Source organism: Nannospalax galili, unplaced genomic scaffold, assembly GCF_000622305.1.
Source record: "Nannospalax galili isolate Female #2095 unplaced genomic scaffold, S.galili_v1.0 scaffold488, whole genome shotgun sequence".
Classification (NCBI taxonomy): domain Eukaryota; kingdom Metazoa; phylum Chordata; class Mammalia; order Rodentia; family Spalacidae; genus Nannospalax; species Nannospalax galili.
In genome coordinates, this window is record NW_008360316.1 from 79,280 (window position 1) to 97,137 (window position 17,858).

Genomic DNA, 17,858 nt, shown 5'->3' on the forward strand with positions numbered 1-17,858 from the left:
AATATGTGCTATAACATAGGAATTAAGAGTTATAAATATGAAGGACAGTTTATAAATTACAGATTGTGCATATGACCCTGGGGTTACAGGTGTGGGCCACCATTGTCCGGCTTTTTATGTGGGTACTGTGACTAAAACTCAGGTCCTCATGCTTATGGCAGGCACTTTACCAACCCCTATTTGTTTAAGAGTTAATATGAAGGACTGGTGAGATGATTGAGTGGGTAAAGGCACTTGCTGCCAAGCCTGACAATCTTTGTTCATTACCTGGGACTCAAATGGTATAAGAAGAGAACTGGCTCCTGACCTGCACACATGTGCCAAGGCACCTCCCCTAATAAATAAAAACAGAAACCAAAGTAATAGAAAAATAAATGTCAAAAAAAAAGTTATATGGTGTTCAGTAGCTCAACTGAGAACTATTTGTGTATGAAGGCGAGGTTATGTTTATCTTAGAAAATTTGCCACCTAGAACTGATAATAATCAACGTAGACTAGATCAGGATTTGAGTGGAAGGTGAAGTCATTCACCTTGTATAGAGAGCATTTGGCAGTGATGTCATTTTGTTCAGTTGCCTTTGCTGCCAGTGTTTCTATACCCTCTTCAAGCATTTGCTTTAGATAATCAATTTTAACTTCTTGTCTTAGACTAAATTTTGCCAAGCTGAGGGTAGCCCTAATAATACTGTGGAATTAATTTTTGTACTTCTATCTGTGTCTAGTCACTTGTTTGATTACAGGTAAGATTCTGGTAATGTTCATCTGCTGTCTTGCTTGCTTCTTTAATAATTAAGTTTCTCCATAAAATACTGTCTTCTCACTCGACATCCATGGGTTGACCCGAATTTAACTTTTCTTTCTGTCTTACTTCATTAGTGCTAGAATTTCAGGTGTATGCTACCACACCTAGCTTTTACTGTTGTTTTGTTGTATTTTGATTTGGTTGGTTGGGGTTTTTTTAGTCTTTTTGAGACAGGGTCTGGTCCAGCAGCCTGTAACTTGGCATATAGACCAGGCTGGCCTCCATCTCACAGAGATCCACTTGTCTCTGCCTTCTGAGTGGTAGGATTAAAGGCGTGTGCCACCATGCTGGCTGGCTGGCTAGTATTGTCTTTTTTTATTATTGCAGTGTATACTATACTTGATCTTAGCCAAAACACTAAAAAGTGGTTATTGTCACAATTTCTAATAGCTAAAAAATCAGATTACTAGAATTCAACCATTAGGGTTCCCTTTAAGAAATACTGCTTTAGGGTTGGAGAGTTGACTTGGTGGTTAAGAACACTGGTTCCATAACTTCAGTTCCAGGGAATCCAACACTCTCTTCTGATCTCTGTGGGCATTGTAGGTCATGGGTGCACTTAACATACATGCAGGCAGTATACTCATAATACAGAAAAATAAAAATAATTTTAAAAAGATACTATGTTACATAAATGTATGTTATATGTTACATAAATATAAATGCTCACTGTAAAAGCAGGAACAATACATTATATAAAGAAGTGAAAAATATATCCTTACACATCTACTTCTTTAGATTTAACCATTATTAGTTTGTGCTTGGGTCCCACATGGTGGAAGGAGAGAAGGAACTTCTGCAGGACTTCTGTAGGAATCTGACCTAGGTATACTAAATACCTTGTAATTTAAAAGCCGTGTTTTTTGTTTTTGTTTTGTTTCTCATTTTAAAGGGAGATTGTATATATTGAGGGGGACTGTATAATTCTGTTCTCAGAGTTGACTTTATAACATAAAAACTTAAGCAGAGTTTAAGCCTTAATATGTTTTTTGACTTCAGGGAAGAAATCCTTTTTTCTTGGAACCAGCAATAATTATTACAATTACTGATGGGAGCAAGTTGACGACTACCAGTGGAGTCCAGGATGAGGTGAGCTATGCTTATGTCACATGGGTTATGCAAGCGTAATTGAAAAATCTATTATCTGTATTTGCGCTATAGGGTATTGAACATTCTAATAGTTATTTGATGTAGTTTATAATAATCCATCTCCTAGGGGCCATCTATCTTTGTAGCAACCCTCTCCATATTTTCTTTTTTTAATTGAAATTTTGCTAATTTCCAATGATATATTTTGATCATATTTAGATCCCTTCCCTTATCTACACCCCCTCATTACTATCCCTGCCGAATTTTATGTATTTTATTTTATATGTATATATAAAGGCCTATAGAATCAATTTTGTGTACCCAAATGTCCTTCAGTATGGGTCCATCTACTGGAGCTTGGTTTGCCTACCAAGAGTCAGACCCTAAAAGAGACCAACTCTCAGTGTCCCAGCAGAATGGTTTCCAGTATTTCCTCAGGTAGGGTTAGGGTTTTTTTTACCCACTTCCTCATTTCTGTGCTGGGATTTTTGTCTGCCTTGAGCTTACAGTATTTTCTTGAATAGTAATCTCTTTGTGCCAAAAAATTTGAGCATTCCTTCTGCTCCAAAAAGAGAACAATATTAGTTCATATAATAATAAAATTAATGCTTATTTTCAGGTCATCCACCCCCAACCCCCAGAAACAGCATTCTGAAATCTCTTTCCTTATTTTAATGGGTTATTGTGATGGCTTTTAGTCACTGAAAAAAATACCTGAGGTAAAAAAAAAAAAAAAAAAAAAAAACCTGATGAAGTTGCTCAGTGCATGTAGCCAGGAAGCAAAGACAGGAAGAGAAGGCAGTCAAAAAATAGAGCGGTCCCCTAGTCTCCTAACTTCCTCTAAGGAGGCCCCACTCCTTAATGCTGCTGCGGCCTCCCAGTAGCACCATCAGCTTGGGACCAAGACTTTGGGAGACATTTTATTCCAAGCCATATCAATTGTTTGTCTTTTACCAAAATCCAGTAGGTTAAAATTGAGAAAAGAGAAGAGCCTGGGTATTTTCATTTTCTCTTAAGTTGGCATGTAGTATAAATAATTCATAGCTAATATTACTAGCCTCTATCAGCATGCATTATGCACAGTTGTGTGTGGTGTGGTAGGGTAAATCTGTTAGATTAAAAAAACAAACTTTACAGTGTTTTTACTGTAGTATTTGAACTGCTTGAATATTCTACTTTTTTTCTTTATGTATGCTGATGTAGAAAAGTGATGTTAGACTGTTAACTGTTTGCATTTGCTCTAACACTTTACTTTTAATTTCTATGATATTTGTGTTTGCTAAAATAGGAGTGGTAAGATTTTTAAGGATTAGTTTGAGATTTTGCATGATGAATTAAAATGTAACTATTTAAAAATTTAGAATTATTTCCATTTGTGCGTGACATTGGAATGCAAATTACATGAAATAAGGACGTGGGGATTTTGTTCTTGGTTCAAGTGCGTCCTGGCAGTGCAGGTTGTCCAAGTTGACCTAATTTCCCTAAAGCTCTATCTTATCCATGAATAATTCTTGCTTTACCTCATAGGGCTGTTTGCAGTCTAAAATGAAGTAATATATGTCAAAGTACTTTGTAGACTATAAAGAAAATATATTCTGTTATTTTGTCATGAAACAATAGTAAAGAACTTAGGTTACCTTATTGAGATTTTGGGAGAAAAGCTAGAATTGCTTTGTTTCAGTAGTTAATATTAGAAAGAATTTAGGATGTAATTATGGAGGTAGCTCTGAAAAGTTAGGTAGATTATGATCAATAATTAGATAATTTATAACACATATCTAATTACCTGCTTGATAGTAGAACTTAATGGGCTATTTGGGCTTTCTTAGACTTAGTTGACATGTTTAGCCAATTGTGGGCCTGACATTTTCAGGAATAGACAGACATTGATTATATTGATACATAACCACATGCAGTAGAAATGTCACTTCGCTTGAAATTAGATTTTTCTCTCTTAAACATAATTTAAATATTTATGTTTGTTTTGTAGAAATTTCAAGCCTTTTGATTGTTGGGTTTTTTCGCCTTAATGAGTTTGAGTTAACAATTATATCTATTTTCTTTTGTAAAATATTCCAATATGTAAGGCTGCCCATTCAAGGTGCTCTGTCTCTTACTTTTGTAGAAATGCCTGTTGGGATATATTTTATTTCCATACATCCCAATCTGTTCTATTTATAAAATTTGTTTTATGAGACCCCTTCTAGCTTCAAAAATATCTTGAAATATACATGTGAATTGAAATTGCTCAACTTTTTTTCTATCATTATATATTTATAATATCCCAATATTAAGCAAATAAGATTGAGAAGATTTTGCTATGGGGAGAGGTCTTACCTTTCAGTTTTTTTTTTTTTTGTTTCGTTTTGTCATCTTGTTTACTATTTGGTATATCATTAAGAACCAAATTTACATTTATAAAAGTATGGTAGATGTTATATTGAATCTGATAGCCAAGTTTAAAATTGGTTCCTACTGCTACTTCTTATCTGAGGCACAAGGTTCATTTGTTTTTAAGGCAAAGGGGCTTTGTTTTTGAAATTGGGGCATAGGCCTGCAAGTTTTTTCCATATTTGACTTTGCATGTTTCTCTCTCTCTCTCTCTCTCTCTCTCTCTCTCTCTCTCTCTCTGCTGTGGATTGAATCTAGGGCCTAGTCCATGCTAGGAAGTACTCTAAGAATCCTAACCTATGTTTTGTTCTTAATGTCAAAAGACTACTGTTTTATTTTAGAGAGACACTACAACCCAGAAGTATACATACTATTGAGATTTAATCATGAAGTTTTCTAGTTTGAGAAATTAAATCATGTAATAAGGAGCTTTTGAATTCATAGACGTATGTATAGATGATTTTTGTGTTACTCTTACATGGATATGTATAATGTGTATGTAGATGCATACTAGATATATAATCTATGTTGTAGTTTCTACTAGGGAATAACAATTTTGCTCTTTATATCTCTTCAAATATTCTAATACTTGGTCTTTGACAAAATTTGATTCTTTTTTATATTCATCGAATGAGTCAATATGTATGTCATTTATTCATGTCCATTTAAGGAATTTTAAGGGTTACGTGTGTGTCATTTTTTGTTCATTGTGGCTTTTTAAAGAATATTAAATAAAGACACTGCTTGCTATATATCTCAGGTTGGCTTTGAACTCTCTGAGTAGCCCAGGCTGACTGCAAACACATGATTCTCCTGCATCTGCCTCCCAAGTAGTCAGATTACAGGAGTGTGCCCCTACACCTGGCTAGCTGTGACTACTATTGATATGACCTATTTCTATTTGTGGATTTGTGCGTTCCACCCACATGATATCCTTTGCTTGAGAGTTCTGTCATCTACTGTGGTTAATAATATCTGTCCTGTTAGTACAGAATGGCTTATCCTCTTCCTTTCAAATTATTCTCATGACATAAGAAGAAGTATGAAGTTCATTTAGACTTAACTTTTATTTTGCAAATGATGAAATTGAGATCCAAGGAGGCAAAGTGATCTGTGTGGGTTATAGCAGTTGTCATTGCCAGAGTCTACATAAAAATCTGTCTGAATTGTGAAGGTATCCTAGCCCAACAGTGCTTTGTTTTCTTTTTTCACTGCCTCTTTGATTCTGTTGTTGAATGTGTTTAAAATTTACCTTTTATTTGTGTGTGTATGTTGTGGTGTATGTGTTTATATACAGGTGTGTGCACGTGTGCATGAATACGTGTGGGTTTGAGAGGTTGATGTTGACTATCTTCCTCTGTTGCAGTCTACCTTATTCTTTGAGATAGGTGTTTAACAAACTACTCTCTTCTTACTGAACCTGTAGCCCTCTCATTTGGCCCAAGTTAGCTGGCTAGCAAGCCTCAGGGGTCTTCCTGTTCCCACTGCCCCAGCATTGAGTTTATAGGCACTCACTGAGCCTGATGTGTGGGGATCTAAACTCAGGTCTTCATACTTACACAGTATGTGCTTTACTGACTAAGCCATCTCCCCAACTAAACTTACCTTCTATTTATTCGAGTTCTTTTTTTCTCCCCCCTATTTCAGCTTTCTATGCAATTGTACAGATAATTCTATTCTTAATGTGCTGAGCCTTCGATGACTGGTGTGACCCAGTGCATTTCTAGTCAGCAAAGATAATGGGATGGAATTTTGACTCTGTTTATGACAGAGTGTTTGTTAAGTAGTTTTATCCTGAGTATGTAGAAGCCCTGAAAAGGTGAACTTATCTCATACTCACAGGTACTGCTGCCTGTCCTTGGCATTTAGTACATTTTTGTGTAAAGTTATATATGGTGCTAATTTTCAAGCAAATTTAAAGGTTTGAGGGATAACTATGTACTGTATGTGGCTTGTTGCTTGTATTTGTTCACTTTATATAGAAGCTCAGTGTAAAAATTGCTTTGAACTTAGAAAAACAGTTAATTGTAAAACTTGCTGCCATATTAAATCTTGGCCTAAGTATGTGCAGGCCCAAATGAGCAAGTTTCTTGTAATTTGTTTGTCGAAGGTATAGTAGGAATACAATGCCCTTGGTGACAGCTGACCACTTAGCAATGTGTTGTTAGGAGGGAAGAGTGACTGCTTTGTATATTGATGAAAATCTTGAGCTCTATATGATCACTTTACATTCAATTTAAGTTATTGGGACTCATTTAATAAAAGTATAGGTTATTGTTTGAGGTGTCACGAGTACATTTCTTGTATTTCGCTACTTTGAAGTGACATTTGATGGCTGAATTGCAAGTATCGTGTTGTTTTTAGCTTGGTGTGTATGTGTGTATATATACACCCATTTGAAAAAACTAGTTGTTTCCAGTATTTTCATTTTTGGGCAATAGGTTACATATGAGTGAATTCTGTTGTATAAGGAAATTGTGTTTCTTCCATAGTACTTTTTTTTCTTGGTGTTGATAAACAGTCCTATGGCCAAATACTTAAAATATTAATGACAATATATTACTGATGCATCAAATGTTTTGGTAGAATCACCAAATTATACTTAGAGTTGGTTTTATTATTTATTTTTAGACAAGGTCTCACAAGCTCAGGCTGACCTTGGAGTCATTATCGAGCAGGGGCTGACCTCAGACGTGGGACAATTCCCCTCTGGCTCAGCCTCCTTAGTACTGAGATTAGAGTTGTATATCATTATGCTTTGCTGAAAAACTTTTCCTTATTTCTATTTTTTGCAGAGATTTTGTAGTACTAGTTGCAATGGAAAAGTGTTGTGTACTGTGGCTCCAGAAACGGGTGCCAAATCATTGCTCAATAAGGTATCCCGGAAGAAGCCCTGCCAGCACCTTCTCAGTAGTGAATGGCATTCCAGGAGAGTGAAACAGTTATTTTTCCTCATCCTTGAAAGTGCTAATAGTAGTATTCTCTTTCAAATATTGAGATGTCTGTATGCAGAAGAGCCCTTCTAAATCTCTATCAATGTTAGGATTGCCCTGGAAAGTAATTTATTTTATTTTATTTTAATTGTTTTATTTTTATTTTATTTTATTTTGTTTATTTATTTTTTATTTTTTATTTTATTTTATATTTTATTTTATTTTATTTTATTTTAAAGACAGAGCCTAACTATGTAGTCCTAACTGGCCTCAACTTCTCAGAGATCTTCCTGCCTTTGCCTCCTGAGTGCTGGGATTAAAGGTGTATGTCACCATGCCTAGTAAAAATAGCATTTAAAATTTTAATTATTTTGTGTGTATAAGTGTTTTGCATGTCTGTAAGTGCACCATGTGTGTGAAATGCCCGTGGAGACCAGAGAGGATGTTGGATCCCCTGGAACTGGTTAAAGAGAATTGTTAACCATCATGTGAGTGCTAGGAACCAAACCCTGGGCCTCAGCAAGAGCAGCCAGTGCTCTTAACTACTGAGCCATCTCTTTTGCCCTGAAAAGAACATTTTTCAGATGTTTGCAGTAAAAACACAGTATTGGCTTTGTGATACTAAGTTTTGCTGTCTCACTAGGTTTTTAAGACCAAACTGGATTACTACTTCTGTAACTTTTCAAATGTTCAGGTAAGCCATGTGTGTACAGAGCAAGAATGTCAGAGTAATATCAGCTTATGAATATAGATGGTTATAAATTGAGGTCTTATTTGTAAGTTCTTAAAAGTTGGTACAAAAGCTCATCAGGTTTTGAGTTACAGGATTGGTGTCAGTAATTTTTCTGGATTCTGTGCAGTGAAAATGGTTTTACTGTAACAATAATGTGTAGTTATGGCTTACATTTATTCTTTTTTGATTTTTATTTTATGAGTATGAGTTGTTATGCCTGCATATATGTAAGTGCACCTGTGTCATGTAGTGCCTGTGGAGGCCAGAAGAGGGCATTGGACCCCCTGGAATTGAAGTTGTTAGCTTCCATGTGGGTGCTTGGATTTGAACCTGGGTCTTTTAAAAGAGCAGCCAGTGCTCTTAACTGCTGAGCCATCTCTAGCCCCTACATTTATCCTCTCGATTAAAATACTGTCCATATTTTTCTGAAACAATTCAGAAACTATTTCCTCATGCCCATCTAAAAAAATTCTGTTTGATTTTTTTAGGCAGGCTCTTGATTGACCTAGAACTCAATATGTGAATCAGACTGGCCTTGAACTCACAGAGATCTGTTTGTCTCTGCCTCCTGAGTGCTAGGATTAAAAGTGTTTGATACCACACCTGACCATAAAGTATTTTTATTCTCTGAAATTGCTAAAAATATCTGCCAAAGATTATCAAAACAATTTTGTGAGTAAAGACTTTAAAACATATATTTAGTGTGGGTTCCCCCTTCCTTGGGATACTTAGAATTTGGGGCAACTTTTTCCTTTAGAAAGGCCTGAATGGAATCTTGAGGGTTCTGTAGTAGTGTGGTAGAAAGTTGCTGAGTGTTTGTGTTATCCTGTGGTAACCTCTTCATACTGCTATTACTGGGGCTTTAGGAACAATGTTAAAGATTGGAATCTTATTTATGATTAAAATATTCTAGGCTTGTACTCTGTGTTAGTCTCTACCAATTCAATTTTGTAAGAAAAATCGTTAAGAATTTGTTGAATTTAGATTATATTTTCTATCCATATTTTTATCCTGTTTTTCTCTATTACTGGGTTTACTAGTATTGGTATGTTTTAGAAAAGTTAATGCATATAATTATTAATTTCTTGAAAATTCATAATTTTAAGCCAGATGTGGTGACACACACCTTTAATCCCAGCACTTGGGAGGCAGAGGCAGGTGGATCTCTGTGAGTTCAAGGCCAGCCTGGTCTACATAGTGAGTTCCAGGAGAGCTGGGGCTACAGGGAGACCCTGTCTCAAAAAGATAAAAAAAAACCCAAATAAATAAAAATAAGATAGAAAGAAAATTCATTATTTTAAGAAAATATAAAAAGAAGTTTGAAATATTTTAGTTTAAAATAATAAATATTACATATTCAGCAGCATATATGTACTAATTCTGTTACTGAATATATTCCTTTTCAAAATCATGTGATTAGAATAACTTAAGAAAAGCTTCTAGTCAAACAAAATAAGTGCTGGTGGGCATTCTAATGAAGCATTATGGCAATAATTAAATATTCTCTAGAATCCTCTGGGTAAGATACATCAAAATAGGGCTGCGTTGCTGGCTCAGCAGTTAAGAGCATGTGCTGTTCTTACAAAGGACCCAGGTTTGATTCCCAGCACCCACATAGAGGCTTATAACCAGCCTTAACTCCGGTTCCAGGAGATCCTATGCCCTCTTCTGGCCTCCACAGGTGCCAGGCATGCATGTAGTACACATACATATGTGCAGGCAAAACAGTCATACACATAAAAATAGAAATAATAAAAAGATAAATCAAAATAGTTTTTATTTAGGGGACATACCTAAGTTTATTATCTTGGCAGAACCAATGAACAGTAAAAGAGTGCATGTGGAAGGAGAGTTTCATTTAGAGACATTTCTATAATTATCTAATTATAGCTTATCTGTACAAAAACTAGTAGAATATTTACCATGGTAGCTTTCACATGGTTTCATTAAAATTACCCAGTGAGCTTTATAAAATATTAGCACCAGAGCTCTGAGTACGCATCAGTTGGTTTAGGCTAGAAATGAGGAAACACGTTCTAGCTGGTTCTGATGAGATGCACAATCAAATTGGAAACCTAGTATAGTTTTAGAACATAGTATAACTGCACATATTTTATTTATTTATTTATTTATTTATTTATTTATTTATTTATTTATTTATTTATTCTCTTTGAGACAGGGTCTCCCTGTAGCCTCTGCCTCTACCTCCTGAGTGCTAGGTACATATTTTTTAAAAAACTACATAAAAAGCATGTGAAAATAAGCAACCTTATAACAAAGAGTAGAGATTTTTTATTTTTATTTTTTTGAAGCAGAGCCTCCCTTTAGCCCCAGCTGACCTAGAGACTTGCTATGTAGACCATATGACCTCAATCTCAGAGATCCACCTGCTTCTGCCTCCCTAGTACTAGGCTTAAAGGTGTGCACCACCAAGGCTAGCATAACCAGCATCATTTAACAAATATATATATTTGTGACCCTGATAAGGACTGTTCTAGTTTGTTCTTCATTGCTGTGACAAAATACACTGACCAATACCAACTTGGGGAGGAAAGGGTTTATTCAGCTTACATCTCCCAGGTTGCAGTTCATCAGGGAGCCCAAGGTAGGAACTCAGGGCAGGAACCTGGAAGCAGGAGCTGGAGCATGGTCCATGGAGGAACGCTGCTTACTGGCTTGCTCTCCTGGCCCCTGCTCAGCCTGCTTTCTTATGCAACACAGGCCCACCTGCCCAGGGATGGCACCACTCACAGTGGCCTGGGCCCTCCCACATCACTCAACAATCAAGAAGGTGCTCCATGGACATGGCCACAGGCCAGTCCAATGAAGGCAATTCCCCAATTGAGGCTCCCTCAAATCAATTGGAAAGCATAAGCAGTATTCTTGAAATGTAGATAGAATGCAAATGATGCTACCTCACTCCGTTAATATTTTCAGGGTAGGTATTGATGATTTTAAGCTGACGAGTCACGTGATTAAATTTCATTTTAGTAAAGTTTCTCTGTTAGCTAGGTGAATGAAGATGTTCTAAACAATGGTGTTAAGATGGAAAAAATAGTAAACTTCATGTAGCAATCCAGAAAAATAGTTGTGTGTGAGCCCGAATTAAAACAGTGATCGATAGGAAGGTAGAATTGTGAGAGATTGCATAGTATGTGAGGCAGGTTTTCAAAGATGTGATAGATAGGAGAAAAGTATTTTAGAGGGGTTCTGAACCTTAGGTTTCTGTGTCTTGTGACTTTCTTAGAATAATACCAAAGTGTTGCCCATGTTTGTGTACATGCACATTTTACTGTAGAGAAGTTAATAGATTTTTCTTTTCGTTTTTTGAGACAGGGTCTTATTCTATAAGTCTAGGCTGCCCTCAAACTCACCATCCTCCTGCTTTTGCCTCCCCCACAGCTTGGGTCACAGGTACATTTTCAGACAAGTGAAAACAAAATGGTCTAATATTATTTCTAGGCTTCCCAGCTTGGGTGTCTGTGTAGATAGTAGTAGTGTTAACTGGAATATGGGGAGCAGGGTGCAGATAAAAAGTAGAAAGTAAGGAAAGTAGTTGATAGAATATCATTACCTTATTACCTATAGAGTAAGGATGTTATAAAGGGTTGTGAGGCAACTTTTAAAACAGTTACCTCAGGACTGAGGGTATATGGTTCAGCCAGTAAAGGCTCTGAGGACCTGAATTGGATTCCCATAAAAATACTGGGCTTGGTGGTATTTGTAATCCCAATGCTGGGGACAGAGCCAAGAGGATCCCTAGGCTCCCTAGGCTCCCTGGCTAACTAATCTATCCTAACTAGCGCTCTTCAGGCCAATTAAAATCTGTCTCAAAGCAGGCAGACAGGTTGACCTTAGCCTCCATGTGTGCACATATATGCATCTGCATAAATGCACACAAAAATTTAGACTCAAAATAACCCAGACAGGGTCTCATTGTTTAAGTCTGGCCTAAAGCTTGTTATTCTTCTGCTTTGTCTTCTTGGTTGTTGTGAATACCACTGTGCCCAGGGTGGCTAAGGTCTTTAATATTTAAAAATTTATTTTTAAGACGTGTGTGTGTGTGTGTGTGTGTGTGTGTGTGTGTGTTTATGTTTATGTGCCAGTGCACATGCGTACCACCTCTCCACCATGTGAGTTAAGTACCTTTATCCACAGAGACCTTTCACTGGCCTGTCTTTTAACCATTTATTTTAGGAAAAGCATTTTGTATTTAAAAACAGAAATTAGGAGCCGGAGAAATGGCTCAGCAGTTAAGAGCATTGGCTGCTCTTGCAGAGGACCTGAGTTCGAGTCCCAGCACCCACATGATGGCTAACAACCATCCATAAATTCCAGGGGAATCAGTGCCTTCTTCTGAGCATGTTGGGCATTGCATGACACTGTTGTACTGACATGACACTCACACACATAAATAAAAATAATAATTAAAAAAAACAATGAACCTAATTTTATCTCTGGTTCTAATAGTTAAAATTTTTGTTCTGAAGTAGATTAAATTAATAAACCTTAAATCCTATTTTTATCAGTTTTTGAATTATTATTTTGAGGTAGAGGCCCACTGTGTAGCCCTCGCTGATCTGTAATTTTAAGTAGCCTAGGCTCACATTGAAGTCATAGCACCCACCTACCTCACTATGAGTGCTGGGATTAAAGGCATGCTCACCATGCCTAGCTGTTTATTACTATTGTGTGTGTGTGTGTGTGTGTGTGTGTGTGTGTGTGTCCATCTCCATGTGTCTGTCCGTCCATCCCCATTTGTTCTGGCACACATGTGCCATGGCCCTCATGGAGTTTAGAAGACAATTTTCAGGTAGTCAGGCTTGCTTGGCAAGCAAATTTTCCCATCTTGTTTGCCCGTTTTTTTTTTTTAATTTAATAATATAACGATGTAAACATTTTAAATTGCTTATTTCAAGCAGTCATGAACAGTGATATTCAAAAAAATAAGAATTCCATGGGTGGATGTACGTGTGTGTGCAATCAACACCCTTGGCAATTTTCTGTTAACTTTAGCTTGATCAGGTATTTTCTACCTCTCTGAGTCAGATTATAATTTGAGAAAATGAAAATGTCTAGCTTTAGCTCCATCTTTATTTTACTTTCACTTTGGGCTCTTTTCAGAAGTAATACAGTAGATTTTAAGTTTTTAACTTGTATATTAGAAATAACTGCAGTGGCTGGAACAGTGTTGAAATTATGACCTTTACATCAAAGCAAGGCTATATTTTGATCTAGACAAGGCTGTTTTGGTACATTTTTTTTCCCCACGCTCTGTCTTTTCAGGTTGAATTACTGATTTTTCCCCCTTTGTTTTGTTTGTTGTGGTTTTGATGTTTTTTTTCCTTTCAGCTAAAGGAGCAGACCAGTGGTTTTCAAGAAGTGCCAAAGTGCACTGACGGTCTCATGATGACTGGTGCCTCAGGGAGGGTCATGATTCCTGGATACAGGATCGACCTGATCCTGGATGTCACTTCAAGCAGTCAGATCGTGGGGAAAAGCCTTGTCTAATGGCTAGCCTTCCACAAAAGTCTGATGCTAGTCATCTCGGAAGGCCTCAGAGAAAGCCTTAAAGGTGAGCAGAGTAGAGTGTAGTTCTCTCTGGGGACTGTGACTTTTTGTTGGAGAATCTGATTCATCACAGAATGACAGCCCATTGGTAAATTAATTTGAAGCTTAAAAATTTGTTGATGATGATTATGATCAGACCCCAACTTTTGAGTCCTTGGACACTGCCTTTCTGAGCTCAACACCCATATAAAGAGGAATATGGGATTTCCCAATGCTCTTCAGAGCCTTAGCTTAATATTTGTTCTCAAAAGACAGCCTTGCTATTGCAGCCAAGGAATAGCTTTATTTCAAAATCTCATTAAATTGTTAATTACAAATATATTAAAAAATATAGCTAATAAAGTGTTCCTTTAGTTTGTATATTTATCATATGCTAGTTAGCAGGCAGATAAGCTTCAGGGATTGTGAGGACACAACCCCTTGACTTGCCTGGGATAATAAACTTTAAATCAACATAGACATTTTTGGGTGTGGTGGTACATACCTATAGTCCCAGCACTGGGGAGGAAGAAGGAGAAATTTGAATTCCAGTATTACCTGGGCTACATAGTATGATCCTGTCCCTAAAAAAGGACAACAGCAACAAACCCCACAAACTATGAAAAAGGGATAGCAAAAGTAGCACTTATGAAGCAGCTGGATTTTATGTGTTTCTTATCTTATGTTGAGCTTGAATATTAGTACCACCTGCTTTATGTAAATAACTTTGGGGTTTTTTGTTTTTTGTCTTTTGAGACAGCAACTCCCTGTAGCTTCAGCTGGCCTCAAAACTCTCTATGTAGACCAGGCTGGCCTTGATCTCACAGAGCTCTACCTGCCTCTGCTACTTGAGAGCTGGGATTAAAGGTTTGTGGCACTGTGCCTGGCTTAAATAACATTTTTATCACAGCAAAAAGGGTTCTTGAAAGATGTTTTGAACATTTTAGAGAAAGTTTAATTTTAGATTGCTTCTCTAAAGTTCTTGACTTTAGAGATCCCAGTAGTTCATTAATAACCTTAATTTCTAAATTTAAGTAAATTCAAAGCTTTTCCCTAAGACCTACTAATTCTTTTTTATCAAATTGTCTTAATAGTAAAAAATTAGATAGACCATTTGCCATCCTTAGCGTATAGTATATGTACATTTTAACTTTAGAAAGTATATATATCAGGACTGGGAGTATAGTTGTATATAGAATGCTTATAGATAGCCAACAGGCCCTGGATTTGATTTCTAGCATCATGAAGAAAAAAGGTGTGTATATTTGCACATACATATATGTATATATACCTATATATTTTATATATTAATGTATTAATATGTGTGTATAGTATTAAGGTGATATTAGAAAATATATGCAAAATAGACATTTAAGAGATAAAGACTGTATACAAAAGAAATTCTGAATTTTTTTTTTTCTGTACAACATGAATTGTGACGTATACCAGAGGTTTGTAAACATTTTTTTTAAGGGACTGGATAGTGCTCCAGAGCCCACATGGAGGAAGGAAAGAACTGAGTCTTAAATTCTCTTCTGATCTCCACTTAAATCCTGTGGCACATGCACACACATACACACACACAATGTAAAAAAAAAAATGAAATGGTGAACATTTTCAACTTTTAAACCCTTGTGATCCTTACTAGAATTATTAAACTCTGCTATTGTAGGACAGACACACTCAAACAACATGTTAAATGAGTTAATGCAGGTGTGTTCTGGAAAATCCTGTTTGAAGAGAGAGGCCATAGCTGCATTGGCTTATGGACTGTAGTTTTGGGAACTTGGGAATCCTTGTTTTGTAGACCACTGCTCTAGACCATGACATTGTATTATACTCTTTGTTAGTTAGATCTTGTCCATATCAGTTTTGGGATTGTCTTTATCCATGCAGTTGCTCTTCATTGGGTAGAATTGCACTAGTAGTCAGAATATGTTCAGTTTAATTGAATGACTTACACAGCAGCACTCAAGTTCAGACAGGTAGATGCTGGGTCACAAGTATGGTAAAGAGAGATAAGCTGAAGTTATGAAATGGTACAAAGAAGGAAGATGATCAAAGCACAGAAAGAAAAGGTGATATGAATTGAGAAAGTGAGGTGGGAGCTGACCCTGGGATATGTCTTAGGTGGACTTAATTACATTCAAGTTTTTGAGGTAAACAGGTGCAAGGGCACTAAGGTGCTGGAAGGGAGCTTAGGAGAACCACCCACATGTACCTCAGCATTGATAGTTGACAAAGTGTTCAACATACAAGCAAGCAGCAGGCAATGGCAGGTGGACTCATACCTTATAGGAACTTTAAAAATGGACAGGATTTTAGTAGAGGAGAAAGTGACCAAGTTTGTGTTTTAGAAAGATGATGGCGGTAGTAATAGTGTCAAATATACAAGGAATGGATTTTTTTTTTTGGCACACAGAATTAAAATTTTACTTTTGCATGTGGATGTCTAGATCCCTCATTATTAATTTGAGATGATTGTCTTTTTCTCATAGAATAGTCTTATTAGCAAGTCCCTGAACTTCTACGTCCTCTAAAAAGTGGGTTTTGGGGGTTTGGGTTTTTTTGGTCATTTTGAGGCAGTCTCCCCTGTAGACCCAGCTGGCTTGAAACTCACAGAGATCCGCCTGCCTCTGCTTCCCGAGAGCTGGGATTAAAGGCATGTGCCACCACTCCTGGTTTAAGATTTTTTTGAGGGGAAACTCATCTCTTATTTCCTCACGGAAGAGTATGTAATTGCTTATGGATTGATTTTTATTGTAACAGACAGAAAATAAACTTGCAGTGCTATTTACCAAAGGAAAGGGGTGGACTGTTGACGTGCTACAATATGAATGAACCTCAAAAATGTTACCAGATGTTTTTTAAAATAAAAAAAAAAACAACAGCAGCCTTAGTGCATTTATATGGAATCTACATAAGGTAGATTTTGGCTGTCTGAAGGTTGCCTGGGGATTGACTGCAAATGGGCATTGGGATCTCTTTGTTATTGTTTGAGATAGCATCTTGTTTTGTATCCCTGGCTACCCTGAAACTTACTAGGTAGCCCAGCTTGGCCTCAGACTTAAAACAATCCTGCCACAGCTTCTCAAGTGCATGATTGCAGATACATGCTACTATATCTGGATCTTTTTAGAGTGTTAGAACTTTTCTAAAATTATGAAAAAATGATGATAATCTTAAAAATTAAATGTACCACTAGGCACATAAGTAAATAAAGCTATTGTAAAATTTGATCACCTAAACATTTTTTTAAATTGTGAAGAAGAGAGGTGATGTTTATTAAAGTGGCACATTCTCAAGAGGTGAGAGTGGGCACTGGGCAAAAGGACCATTGCCTAAATTTGACATTTTATTTTATTTTTTATTTGAGACAGATCTTGTTATATAGCCCTGGCTGTCCTGGAACTTTCTATGTAGAAGACCAGACCAGACTTGAACTCGCAGAGATCCACTTGCCTCTTCCTTCTGAATGCCCAGATTAAAGGTGTGTACCACCACACCTGGCTAAACTTGACATTTAAAAAAGTTGAAAAGGAGCACACTGTGTGCTTAATGTGGCCAAGCCTACTTACTGTGAGAAATAGATGCATACCTATTCTTCACCCATCCCTAATTCCTACTTTTAACTGCTCTAGTTGTTGCTTTGAGTTCCTGTTTGCAAAAATCATGCTTGCATTGCCTACATTTTCTTTTGGAAGTAATGTTGGTTAACTTTCCAATTTAAAATAATGAGGAATTATGTACTTATTTTGATTCTTTGACAATTTCATAAATAATGAATTTTACTTGTTATTATCACCTTTACCTGGTCTTGCAGTTAGGGTTGATATTCCTACTTCAATTAACCTAACGTAGATAATCCTTCATAGAAGCCCAGAGGCTTGTCTCCTAGGTGACTGTAGATCCTTTCATGTTGACAATAAGAATTAACTATCACATCCTCCTGTTGGTGATACATATTTTTTTAATAGCTTCAGAGAAAGGGTTCATGGGAGATAAATTAAAAGGCATTTGGCTGCTGATAATGTGCCTTTTGCTTGACAGATGAGTTTTTTAATGTTTGCTTTTGCTCATTTAAGTGTCTTGAAGACATTATTTCATTGACTTACAGCTTTGTGTTTAAAAGTTCATTATAAGCTGCAGATACAGCTTGAAGTCAGTCGATAAATAAATAAGTCGAGTATCAGCTCGGTGTGGCAGTGCATGCCTTTAGCCTCAGCACTCTGGAGGCAGAGGCAGACGAATCTCTGTGAGATGGAGGCCAAAATGGTCTACATGGTGAGTTTCAAGTCAGCCAGGGCTACATAGTGAGATCTTATCTCAAAAAGAAAGAAAGAAAAGGCGAGAGAGGGGG

At 36.7% G+C, this 17,858-nt stretch overlaps 1 protein-coding gene across 5 annotated transcripts in view; it reads left to right on the forward strand.

Moving 5' to 3' along the window:
* Nucleotides 1-17,858, forward strand: part of Ints6 (integrator complex subunit 6) — a 105,932-nt gene that overhangs the window by 23,417 nt on the left and 64,657 nt on the right. For 4 of the 5 annotated variants that reach the window (XM_029559571.1, XM_029559570.1, XM_029559569.1 and 1 more), the window contains exon 4: nt 1,802-1,891. The exons of the other annotated variant lie outside the window; for it this stretch is intronic. In XM_029559571.1, coding sequence (XP_029415431.1) covers nt 1,802-1,891 — 90 coding nt within the window. The remainder of the gene's footprint in view (nt 1-1,801; nt 1,892-17,858) is intronic. 5 annotated transcript variants of the gene reach the window in all.